Below are 13,820 nucleotides of genomic sequence, written 5' to 3' on the forward strand. Positions count from 1 at the left end.
GATTATTTCGTCCGTGTCAACATGTAGCGCCATACTTTCTTCGGCAAAGTTGTTGTACTCACTTGGGCCTACAACTTAGAGTAATTGGGTATCCAATTAGTTGAGAACTATGCCACCAGGGGTGCTATGAAGAAAGAGTAAATAAATCGAAATTCTCGTCGTAAACTCGACTATCATCAAATGGATTCAATGTCAAATATATCAAGACCCTTATTATTTTGAAAGGTAGTGTCTTCGGGAAATTTATAAAAAAAGTCCAGAGCTTCTGGATGGTAGAAAGTATAACTCGCAATTACCCCACCAGGCGGCGCTAGTGATAATGCAAATATTCAACACATGTTAAAATAATTCTATATCTCAACATCGTGATTAGATAGAGTAGTAATGTCTTCAGCAAAGTTGCTCGAGAGGTCGAGGACTACCCAACGGTAACAGATTAGTTTGGAATACTCTCACTATGCGGCGCTAGTGAGCGTAGAAGCTTTCAACATTTGGTAGATTATAATATATCTCAAAACTCTAATAACTTGGAAAAATGGTGTTTTCGGCAAAGTTCTCGAGGAGGTCAAAAGGTACTAGAATATGGATAGATTGAACTGGAATGGACCCACCAGGCGGCGCTAGTGAGCATTTTCTTTCAAAGCATGTATCTCGAGATCATGATCATTTGGAAGGGTGGTGTCTTTGGCAATATTTATAGGCAGGTCGAGCCCTGTCCTACGGCGAACAAATTAGTTCAGAACTCGCCCACTAGATGGCGCTAATGAGAATGAAACTTTCTTAATATTATAGATATATTTCTAAAGTCTGATAATTTAGGAAAACGCTGTTTTTGGTAAAGTTCTCCAGGGGGACAAGTGCTGTTTGACAATGTATAGAAAAATTTCGATTTTATCCACTAGGTGACGCTAGTGAGCATGAATTTTTTCTTTAAATTTCTGCATCTCAATATAAAGGCAGTTTAGAAGGGCGGTGTCTTCAACAAAGTTTCTCGAGAGGTCGAGGACTTCCCGACGGTAACAGATTAGTTTTGAATACTCTCACTATGTGGCGCTAGTAGATGCTTTTAGCATGTGGTAGATTGTGATATATCTCAAATGTCTAATGATTGCGCTTTCGGCAAAGTTCTTGAAGAGTTCTAGGACTACTCGATCATGGATAGATTAAATTGGGATGGACCCGCAAGGTTACGATGGTGAGCAAGTATATATTATATTCTGTATCTCGAGATCATAATAATTGGCAATGGTGATGTCTTTGGTAATATTCATAGGCAGGTCGAGTTCTGCCTTACGGTGAACAGATTAGTTTAGAACTCACTAATTAGGCGGCGCTAAGGAGGATTAAACTTTCAGAATATTGTAGATCTTTTTTAAAAGTCTGGTAAATACTAGGTTACGCGAGTAAGCACGTGTTCTGGGTGACACTAGTAAGCACGCATTTTTTCAATTTCATCATTTCAATATTAAGGCAGTTTAGAAAGGTGGTGTCTTCAACAAAATTATTTGACAGGTCAAGAACTACCCAATGGTAACCGATTAGATTGATATACTCTCACTATGCGGTGTTAGTGAGCGTTGAAGCTTTCAGCATATGATTGATTATGAATTATCTCAGAAGTCTAATAAATTAGAAAGATGGTGTTTTCGGAAAAGTTTTTGAGGAAGAATAAGGGCTACTCGATTATGAATAGATTATTTACTGCTCTGATTTTTGTTAATTTGATTTAAATTTCTGAAGTAGCCTCAAAACGGATAAGAAGATAAATTCATCAACCCATTCTCTGGCGCATTATGAGAGTATTCAAAACCAATCTGCCATCTTCAGACAGCTCTAGAACTACCGATGAATTTCACTGAAGAAAGCCTTCTTTTAAACTGTCATGATTTTGAGGTGCTAAAATTCGTAAACATTTTTTTCTCTCTAATGCCACATAGTAACTGAAATCCACGTTAATCTGATAATACCATTTTCATGAATTATCAAACTTTTGACTTAAGCTACTACGTACTAGAAGTTATATTCTCCCTAGCAATGAGAAGTTTTGAACAGTAAGATAAAACTCAACCTGTCGATGAATGTTGCCAAAGATACCACTCATTCAAATTATCCTTATCCCGAGAAATAAAATATGAAAAGCTTGCTCACTAGCGCCGCTTGGCGGGTCCATTCCAATTCAGTCGGTCTATAATCGAGCATCCCTTGATTTCCTCAAGAACTTTGCCGAAAACACCATCTTTCTAAGTGACACTCTTGAGATGTACCATAATTTATCAGGTCTTAAAAGTTTCTGCGCTCACTAGTGCCGCGTAGTGAGAGTATTCTAAATTAATCGTTGGGTAGTTCTCGACCAACTTTGTGGAAGATACCACCCTTCTAAACTGCCTTTATGTTGAGATGCAAAAATTGAAAGAAAAAATTCGTGCTCACTAGTGTCACCTACCGGGTTAATCCAAAATATAGCACTTGTCCCCCTGGAGAACTTTATCAAAAACAGCGTTTTCCTAAATTATCGGACTTTAGAAATATATCTATAATGTTGAGAAATTGCATTCTTATTAGCGACGCCTAGTGGCCAAGTTTAGAACTAATTTATTCGCCTTAAGACAGAGCTCGACCTGTCTATGAATATTGCCAAAGGACACCACCGTTCCAAATAATCATGATCTCGAGATACAGAGTATGAAAGAAAATGCTCACTAGCGCCAACTGGCGGGTCCATTCAACCTTAACCTATCCATAATCGAGTAGCCTTTGATCTCCTAAAGAACTTTGCCGAAAACACCATCTTTCTAAGTTATTAGACTTTTGAGATATATCACAATCTACCACATGCTAAAAGCATCTACGCTCACTAGCGCCATATAGTGAGAGTATTCTAAACTAATCTGTTACCGTCGGGTAGTCCTCGACATCTCGAGAAACTTTGCTGAAGACACCACCCTTCTAAACTGCCTTTATATTGAGATGCAGAAATTTAAAGGAAAAATTCGTGCTCACAAGCGTCACCTAGTGGGTAAAATCGAAATTTTTCTATACATTGTCAAACAGCACTTGTCCCCCTGGAGAACTTTACCAAAAACAGCGTTTTCCTAAATTATCAGACTTTAGAAATATATCTATAATGTTAAGAAAGTTTTATTCTCATTAGCGCCATCTAGTGGGCGAGTTCTGAACTAATTTGTTCGCCGTACGACAGAGGTCGACCTGCCTATAAATATTGCCAAAGACACCACCCTTCCAAATGATCATGATCTCGAGATACATGCTTTGAAAGAAAATGCTCACTAGCGCCGCCTGGTGGGTCCATTCCAGTTCAATCTATCCATATTCTAGTACCTTTTGACCTCCTCGAGAACTTTGCCGAAAACACCATTTTTCCAAGTTATTAGAGTTTTGAGATATATTATAATCTACCAAATGTTGAAAGCTTCTACGCTCACTAGCGCCGCATAGTGAGAGTATTCCAAACTAATCTGTTACCGTTGGGTAGTCCTCGACCTCTCGAGCAACTTTGCTGAAGACAGTACTACTCTATCTAATCACGATGTTGAGATATAGAATTATTTTAACATGTGTTGAATATTTGCATTAGCACTACCGCCGCCTGGTGGGGTAATTGCGAGTTATACTTTCTACCATCCAGAAGCTCTGGACTTTTTTATAAATTTCCCGAAGACACTACCTTTCAAAATAATCAGGGTCTTGATATATTTGACATTGAATCCATTTGATGATAGTATAGTTTACGACGAGAATTTCGATTTATTTACTCTTTCTTCATAGCACCCCTGGCGGCATAGTTCTCAACTAATTGGATACCCAATTACTCTAAGTTGTAGGCCCAAGTGAGTACAACAACTTTGCCGAAGAAAGTATGGCGCTACATGTTGACACGGACGAAATAATCGGCCACAGCCCCAATTAGTCGAAATCCCATAAGATACGGGTATCCTACAACGCGGGTACCGCGCAGTAGGAATCCGCGCAGTAGGAAGCCGCGTTGTAGGAATCCGCGTAGTAGGAGACCCGACTGTATGTTCGTACGCGATCAGGAAAAATGGATTATAAATAGGACTATATGCAACACCACATGAGGAAACGCGCCACCTTGGAAGAAATGGTTTCAGTTCTGTAACACCCGAGATCCCTCCGGTACATACCATGTGTGTTCGCAGAATTTCAAGCCAGCTGACCTTGAATTTAGGTATGAATCTGTGATACCTAAATTCAAGGATATCCGTACGAGAACATGAATGGAGTTCTTCTGAGTTACGTGCATGGGCAACCGACCCAGCTCATCAAATAGTTACACGATGCACGTTATCTAAATTACTACATTTGTATAAGTTAACAACATATCCCAAAGCTGAGAGTTTTTATGATAAAATATTAAATAGAAAAAGTATTCAGAAGATACAATTCATTTGATTCAGGAACATGACGTTCAACCAAAATGTTGTAGTTTTGGAAGATGAGCATGCCAAATTCTCACATGAAGGCGATAACTATTGTACGCAAGAATATTGTAAGCATTTGAGATATCATGACTCTGCTATTTTCATTGAACATTTTTATGTCATCGTGAAAATTCTTGTTAACGAACAAAGTAAAATATGCATAATTGGCAAAGAACTTAATACAGAATGCGTAACTGAAAATGTATTCAAATATACTGCCACTGGGAAACAGGTTTGCGCGAGGTTAAAAATCCTAAAAAATGTTTACTAGTTACAATTAAAGATGCTGATGTTTACATCGTTTTACATTGCATTTCCAAAAACGTATTTGCATGCGGACTAGGTTTGAAGTATGTATATGTTTAGCACGATAAACCAAGCTCATAACAAGTTTTTAATAAATTAACAATAATTCGATAGCAATATTTTAAGTAAACATGTCTGTTCGTTTCTGTGTGCTTAAATAAATTGTTTTCTTGGCAATCTAGTATTACTTGTTTGGAAGAAATATATCATATTTACGCTTATACTTCCTCGCTGATCAACGTATAGTTTTCCATGTATATAGAGAATTCTATAGATCATGATTAGAACAATAGTGAAGTATTCTTTTCTCCACAAGCTGCGCAGTATAATTGTGATATACTTATTATATTTAGATATTTTTCTGAATAAATTATATAAAAAACAAGACTACACTAAGAGTACAGAGGTGGGTTTAAAATAATATAGCCAATAGGATATTTCATATTATGAGATGGTCACAGCAGATACAAACCAAATTCTTATTCTACATCCTTAATGAGACCATGCTTTGGGTGATTTATGGTATAGCACATGTATGATTTTCTGAAGGGACCATATTATGGTGTATTCATGGTGCATCATGGGGTTCAATGTTTTTTGTGGACCACACTATGGTCCTTTTATGGTCGTACATGGGGCCTTGAACCATGAACATTTGCTCGGGAAGTTCGTCTGCACTGCCCGAAGGCCATGCACGCTTTCTTGACTCTGAACTCAATGTGAGCAGACCAATTCAGTTTGGAATCCAATATGACTCCAACGTATTTGACTTGATCTGCACACAGTAGCTCAGAATCAAAGAACTACAAGGGATGAACCCCAGTTGTTATTCGCTTCTTCGTGAAAAGAACCATTGAAGTTTTGCTTGGGTTAACTGATAGTTTAACTTGTCGACACCACTGTTCGACAGCTCTTAATGCCTGTTGCATTTAGTCAAAGATTGTTCCGATGCAAAATCCAGTAATTAGTATTTGGTAATCGGCAGCAAACCCGCAGGTTGGAAATCCAAGCTCATTGAGTTTCTTCAACAAGCCGTCAGCTACCAAGTTCCATAACAAAGGTGACAGAACGCCGCCCTGAGGACAACCGCAAATACTCAACTTCCGTATCTCAGCCTGTCGCAGTGACGAGCAAAGTATGCGGTTACTAAGCATTGCGTTTAGTATTACAAAACAAGGTGTCTGCTATCCCAATAATATTCAATCCCATCCGATTTTGTCCGGTCCACAAATTCCAAGAGATTTGTATTTATATATTGCAATTTTCGGCAATTTGAGGCACATCGAAATGCTGTAGGGCCAAATAAAATATTTGAAAAAATGTTTCTCTATGAAAAAGAACACACGCGTCCCCTCCCTTCTCCATTTTTCACTGGTCATCTGTCTATGCAACTGGGTAAAATAATTTATTCACACAGATCACCTCAAAATGACTAGCATTCGAAAGGATATATAGAATTGACTTCTACACTGGATAGATGTTAAATTGGTCCAAACACAGCTATTGTCTATTTTTTAGTTCATATTGAAGCATTAGAACAGCAAGTAAATGAACGGTGTCGCGAAGAACAGTAAACCTGAAGTTTGGGAAGTACTATTTTTTTACATGGGTTGCCAGGGAAAGACAAAAAGCCGGATCTTCCAACCTGGAACTGAACCAAATAGCAATATCTCTAGTTAGGGAGAATAAATTTATATTAATGGGTAATTTGGCCAATGCAGCGGAAATGAGCGTCGCCATGATCCAACGGAACAAACTGAAGACCTATAAAAAGCTATATAAACTAAGTGCAGAAGAAAAGCAACGTGTTGCAACAAGGGCCCAAAAGTTGCATTGGTGAGTTTTGCAGCGACCGGATGCATGCATTTTGGTGGAAAACGAAACCTATGTGAAAGAGAAGTCAAAGACCCTTCTAGATCCAAAACATTATACTGCTGTCGCAGAGGGGAATATAAGCGATGTGAACAGGATTCAAATGGATAAATTTGGTCGAAAAGAACTGGTATGGCAAGCAATAGACAGAGAATGAGAAGCATAATTTTCAATTGGCTCAATTGGTTTACGGAAGCGATTATCATTGTCGTTGAGAAGGAAATATGTCCACAAAATTGCCCTCAGATTCGGGCCATCCTTCGAATGTTACTGGGCTATTGTGAAGATTGTCTTCAAAAAAGAAATCTTCATTGATTGGAAAAACTCAGTAAAGATCCAGTAGTTTATTGTACTTAATTCCAATCCTTTTGCCGAGTAATCGTCTTACAAGGGCGCGTTGATTATGGAAAATAAAACTTAGGACTCGCGCTGAAAAAGCATTTTAGCAACGCGTAAGCCACCTCACAATGGTCTTCTATCTCATCCGCTGCTTGGCGGCAAGTATCCAATCCCTGGCGAAACGGCTCCTTGTACTCATCAGGCAGCAGCTCAATCTGTTTGACTGCAGCTTCATAATTAAGTTTTCCTCGTTTAGACTACAACAGAAAAAAGCTAACTTGTACCATTCGGAATAATGTCAAGTCCATACCAAAATGCTTGCTTACCGTTTGCGTGAGATCCATCAAGCATGACACGTAGCACTGTAATGGTGAATTGCGTTTTTTATTCATCCGTAATAGATTTATTTCATATATGTAAGCAAGCTACCTTGAACTCACGTGTGTCTGGAAATTCCCCCCTAGACGGACTGGACGCAATATCTATAAATAGAACGATATTGTATTCAAGGTCAAACTCTCGCTTGAATTAACTTCCAAGTACGTATCTTACCGTCGGTAATACCGTACTTCGGCTGACAGGTGTTCCGCATGATTGTTGCGATCTGGTTCATCTCTTCTTGTGTCATAGCGCCCGAAACGCCGCTGATATATCCAGCTATGCACATGCACAATGCAATTAACAATAGTATATGTCTCATGCTGAAACGTCTTTCCGACTCTGATCTGGGTGAAGCAAACTGAATCTCGAGAAACTAGAAACGGTTGTATTTATAACGTTTGGGAGATAACGAAGTCACAATTTATTGGTTGGTTGGAAAATTCAGTGAAAATGAGAATGAAGTGTCTCGTTGTGCTTGCTTGACATTGAAGGGTATGGAGTTCGATTGAGAAGCTTTTCGGCACTTTTTTTTCACGGCAGTGCAGACTCAAATCTATGCCGGCTGTGTCTTCACAATTAATTTTTGAAATGATGTATATACAAAATTTTCAGCCGCGATGGTCAAGTTCCAAATGGAACTGTAATCCCAAGAGAATAACGAAACGTTCGATGAGTAATAATTAAAATCTAATCATAGTTGATGGAAAACTAAAAGTCATTATTCTTGGATTCAGCAAAACATTTTATCGGTGCTACTGGGTGACTGCTGAACTCTCGTTCAAAAAGAACTGTTGATTAGATAAAATTTCCTAAATGTATATGCCATTATTAAAATCGTGTGTGTTATATACATAAACTTTAAAACTTTAATAAATAATATACAATACAGAAGCGCTTTTCTGACAAAAGATTTCTTATAGACAATTTAGAAAATAAATACACTTACGACTTTGAAAACTGAACTTTTGAAAAAAAATTCAAAACCATTGGCGAATAGTGAATCAAACATCATCCTTGAATTAAATCACTATTTTTTATTATTCCTTTATTCGATACGGCTCAATGCGGTGTAAGGGGTCTTTCGACCCGCATTCTCACCATAAGCCACATTCGTTTCACACCATCAATGAAAATGCTGCTGTTCCTCTCTGTATGCCTTTCAAATGTCGGAGCAGATTTTTATTAGGCTATTCTACCGTGATAAGCATAACAGTCCCACCTGCATAGGAAACCCATAGCAAATGGGACTGTTATGCGGATCACGGTAGTATTTCCATTGCTCTTACAGTGGTAGCGGGTCTACTACTACGTGTAAGTTGGTGGCGGTACCTACAGCGGCTACTCACAGCTGCCCATAGATTCTCATCAATTCCTTTTTCTTTTTTTCATTTTTTATTTCGATTTATGTAGTCAAATTTTCTTTTTTTTACTTTTTAACAAATAAAAAAACTCTAAAATGTTTTAAAATGTCAGCAATCGATTTGATTCAATTTTCTGTCTGATTTCAGCATATACTCATGCTTCTCTTGAATCTCTGCGTGGAAGCCTCCACAGAGGTGGCAACCCTATTACTCGAAAAACATTCTGCGTCGAATCGATTATTATCCTGAAAGTACTGCGGCTCGAGTGATATCAAGTACAAGGACTCACTACTGCCAGCCATTCTCGTCAACTGCTATTGAGGATCATTCGGAAAATCAAACCTGATCCCAATATCTTGGATTATGATTTGGGGAAAAAACCTGTACGATGAGGTACTGACTCGATGGATGTGTCTTTATCGGCGATGAAATCTATGGGAATTTCAAGCAAATCCTGGGGTTCAAACACTACAAGGCTCCTGCTCACGGCAAGGTTCCTAGAAGATTCAAGTTTGTTTTCGTGGGTAAGTTTACAAAAAAAATATTATTTGGCGAGGGATCTGTTCCTTCAGCTTTTTTTATGACGGATTAGACTATGAATATGGAAGTATTCAAAAGGGAGTGCTTCAATAAACGAATTTTGCGCTTCAATAATTTTTACGATGGTCCAGTTACGTGTTGACCAAATCTAATCAGCTGCCATAACAGCAAGGACGTGCTATAAGGCCCGTGCGCAAGGGCAGTGTTTTGATTTTTATACGTTTCTTATAAAAGAAAGACAAGAAATCTTCAAATTCTGAAGATTATTTCCGAGGCGTTGAGTCAATGTCTGTTATCGGGAAGGATTCTTCAACAAAAACCGCTACCTGCTGGCTAGTGGTAGTATCGGCTTCTTACTGCAGTGGGTTGTAGTAAAAGGCGAATACGAAATTATTGCGACACATTCAACAAAGCATAACTTTTTTACCATTGGGTAAAAATCAACCAAATTTTGCACACTTTCTCATTGATTTGTATTGTTTACATGCTGTCAAACTCGAAGTCGTATTTTCGATTCAACGAAAATGGAGGTGAACCAACGCGAGTCGAGAGAACAAATTCATTCCAAACACCTGGAATTTCTGAGCTGTCGCACTGGCAGTTGGGAAAAATGTTGAACATTCACCATTCAACCGTCTCCAGAGTGTTGAAGCGGTTCCAGGAGCGGTTGGCGTTGGACCACGGCAAAGGAGCTGGAAGAAAACCGGGACCGGAGAACAAAAAGACGGAGGGAAAGGTGAAGCGGATGATTAAAGCAAATCCCAACGTCTCAAGCCGTGATTTGGCTAAAAAGATCGGCATGTCGCAGAGCTACGTCCAGAACGCCAAGAAGAGAGCTGGACTACATACATACAAGGTACAATACTTCCCAAACCGCGATGAGCGGCAACAATCGGCGGCTAAAACTCGGGCACGGAAGCTCTACGAGAAGATGCTGATAAAATATGGCTGCTGTGCGATGGACGACGAAACGTATATAAAAGCCGATTTTAAACTAATTCCGGGGTTGTAGTTTTTCACCAGCAAGAGTAAGTTCTATGTGGACGACAAATTTAAGAAGAAGAAAATGTCGAAGTTTGCCTCCAAATATCTCATTTGGCAGGCCATCTGCTCTTGCGGACTGAGGAGTGAGCCTTTCGTGACAAAGGGCACAGTAAATGGTGAGATCTGCAAATCTGAGTGCCTCGAGAAGCGCCTTTTGCCGTTCTTGAAGCAGCACGACGAAGCTCCGCTATTTTGGCCAGATTTGGCATCATGCCACTATTCTAAAAGTGTCCTGGAGTGGTATGAGGCCAATTCTGTCCATTTTGTTCCAAAGGACATGAATCCCCCAAACTGTCCGGAGCTGCGCCCGGTGGAGCAGTACTGGGCAATGATGATGCGGGAACTTCGGAAGAGCAAGAAGACAGTCAAAGACAAGAAGGACATGTTAAGAAAATGAAAAAAAAACTGAGAAACTGGTACCGGATGACATTTTAAAGACTTTGATGGAGGGCATCAAGCGAAAATGCGTTCAATTTTACACTCAAGGCTCCATCGATTAACTTTTCTTTTGATTTTTGAAGTAAATATATGTATAAAACTACCCTAAAATTTTGGTTTGATTTTGGTAAAATTTTAAGAAAATTGGCACGACATTTTCGGTGTCGCAATAATTTCGTGTTCGCCCTTTAGTTAAGCCTACCGACTAAACCTAAACCTCTTGTTTATCCTAATCCTCATACCCCTCGGGTCCATCGTTAGGTATTACTTCAAGATAGATTGGTCTCCCGCTCTTTTTATTTTGTGTTAATCGTTCATATTTTCCCCATTGCTACTTTTTCATTCTAATCCTTCTTGTTGCGACTCTTTTTTTCAGGATACTGTACAGTGTACGTGCAGATCGGTAACTGAGCCGACGACTTATTAGAGAATTAAACCTTTCTCTATAATATAACAAGTGGATTTTTTTTGATAATTGTTCCTTCACCACCCGTCTATTTTCGATTGTTGGAAACTAAAAGCCACGGAAAATCTCGATTTCCAAAAGATGCAACCGTAGCTAGTTCGTATTTGACTGTTGGTCATTTAATGTAAAATCATTTCACAAATCTAGACCGATATATTCGTAAAATCAGTTGACGCTAGGTGTTTGCAGGTGACGGACAGAGCATATATCCAAAAGACTGTATATCAAGACTAGTATACTGAGGAGATGATTTTGAGGAGTTGTGATCTGGCCGGTGGATTGTAGATAACGGTGCATAGTATTCAATTTGAAATACCAGCTCAAATGACGTCACGATACTCCGGTTACATTCCAGACATCGCCCATCCTTTATGATCTGTTATTGTCATTTATTTTTGAAATGTCCCGTAATTTCTGATTTTTTTCTGAAATTTTCTGAAAATGGTAAACTGGAACTGGAAGGCTCCGGTTCCCGTTCGAAATCATACATATTGAACTCAGTCCGACCAGATCTTACCTTCTTTCGGATCGAAATTATTGTGAACTAAAGAAGTCGGCAACGAGTTGACAAAAAACACATGTTTTCAATTTAATAAATATCGCCAGAAGTAATTGAAAGGGAAACATTCGCTTTTTATTTCAAGTTAATTCCTAAGTATTTTAAAATTTCTAATGAACTGACACAGAAATATTCAGCCGTAACAGTTAGCTCGAACGTTCGCCCAAATAAGCTCAGAATGATGATATACTATCTAGACTACCGAGTCTACGTGCCCATTCACATTGTTGAGATCGACGATGTGGTCACCGATTCCAGTTGGTCGTGCGTGGAATGAACGGATTGGCTGTTTCAAGTACTTCCCAGTGGGCGAAGATTTTAAATGGACGGGATTGTATGTCTCTTCAAACTTGTATCAACTGACCTTTGGTGGGGGACTGCTTTGCCAAATTACATATTCTTCGATAAGGTTCATCTGTCTGCTCGGCTGTGTGTACTGCGCGTCATGCTTTGCAATAAAAACAAGAAAATGGACCCCATTATAACAATAAGGTACCGGTGTGGCAGGTGCGCAGAGAATCATCAATATAAAATCCATTAGAAAATTGAAATAATCGTGTTTGTATTGCTTATGTTAATAGATAAACTGTCGAAGAATATATCACAATTTCCGAACTCAATGCAAATCCTTTTCGAAGATATAGACGAATAATGAGGTCGTGCCGAATGCCACTCACTGGGCAACTCGGTTTTTTCGCGTATATTTCTAATTTCGCTTTAAGGATTCTTTCGAAATTGACGTGACAAAAAAGTTGGAACAAATCTAGGTTTGTTTTCTTCAGATTTTAATTCTCATCTAGATGCATCTATAATATTACTAACAATTCGGTTCTAGACATTTGTTGAAACACGTTAACGTCAAATATCTGCCTCATTCAACAAAGTTTTTGCAGATTTAGTTTTCAGCGTGTCATCCACTACCTTTAAGAACCGGCTATAGAGGAGTCTTTGATTTGGTAGATAACTACTGACGGCATTTCAATCTGTATTTTAATTTGTTGATTTTCTATTATATTTTTACATTCTTGTTTATTCTATTATATTTTTACATTCTTGTTAATACCGCAAAGCTGAAGCATACAGCTCCTGGTAGTAAAAATTTGCAATCAACTAAGGTGTCTCAAGCGCTTCCAAGAACACCAAAATTCCCCAGTGGCTGAATATTTCACCCATGACTACCCTTCTTTTGTTATAGAACTGAAACCGAGCGATAAAGTTTGTAACAATTTTCGCTTTTTTTATTTGAAGTCTTTGAAATTTAAATTTTACTGCCATGCATCTCGAACACGTTATTTATGCTTCCATCCATGCTTTTCTGACGTTCTTGGTGTAATTTCAGTTTTACACCCCTTTGATGATTACAATGGCTTTCTTTTTCAGTTCGGCTTTCGAGCAAAAATAAAGTGTGTACCTGGAAATGGCACACTTATCCTGACTTATTATCACTTAGTTTATAGAGGATATGAAGCCTTTTTCCAATAGGTCCAATCTACAAAAGAGAGCCTCTCTTGTATTCTTTCTATTCCGCTAATTACTCGGTCACCTTTCTGATTTCTCTTCAACTGTTTGCATAATAAGCTAGTAAAAATCATGATCTTTCGAAACATACTGATAAATGTTTAAACAGTTTTATGATTTTGCAGTAATAATCAAAAGAGAAAGCGAAAAAAGAAATAAGGACGCCACAAGTCCCTATACTAATGAAGTTTTTTTGGTTTTAAGCTTTCAGTTGAGCTGCTGGACTGAAATTTACAGTTTTTTCAAACTAGACTACTACATATAACAAAAATTTAATTAAAATATAGCTTCATACCATCTTTACAAAAATTCAAACTATTTCCTATTTACCCGAACCTTAACATATTTAACCCATGAAATTGAAAAAAATACTTTTCAGCCAGTTTAGCCACAATATATGTTAATTTCTTGACAGTTTTAGTTAAAATAAAACCAGTATCACGTCATTCAAACAATTTCATCAATCGATGTTGAAAGTTTTATATAATTTCATCAATAATGGGTGAAGCATGAAAAGAACATTCTTTGAACAAATT

General features: G+C 38.2%; 1 protein-coding gene across 1 annotated transcript in view; it reads right to left on the minus strand.

Moving 5' to 3' along the window:
• Nucleotides 1-6,953: 6,953 nt before the first annotated feature.
• The window catches only part of LOC131680778 (uncharacterized), a 33,133-nt gene continuing 26,266 nt past the window's right edge, over nt 6,954-13,820 (minus strand). Inside the window, exons 5-8 of the mRNA XM_058961489.1 lie at nt 7,530-7,731; nt 7,407-7,459; nt 7,304-7,339; nt 6,954-7,234 (exon numbers count right to left, since the gene is read on the minus strand). Of these exons, the coding sequence (XP_058817472.1) occupies nt 7,040-7,234; nt 7,304-7,339; nt 7,407-7,459; nt 7,530-7,731 (486 nt within the window). The 3' untranslated portion in view covers nt 6,954-7,039. The remainder of the gene's footprint in view (nt 7,235-7,303; nt 7,340-7,406; nt 7,460-7,529; nt 7,732-13,820) is intronic.

Source organism: Topomyia yanbarensis, chromosome 2 (assembly GCF_030247195.1).
Source record: "Topomyia yanbarensis strain Yona2022 chromosome 2, ASM3024719v1, whole genome shotgun sequence".
Lineage (NCBI taxonomy): Eukaryota > Metazoa > Arthropoda > Insecta > Diptera > Culicidae > Topomyia > Topomyia yanbarensis.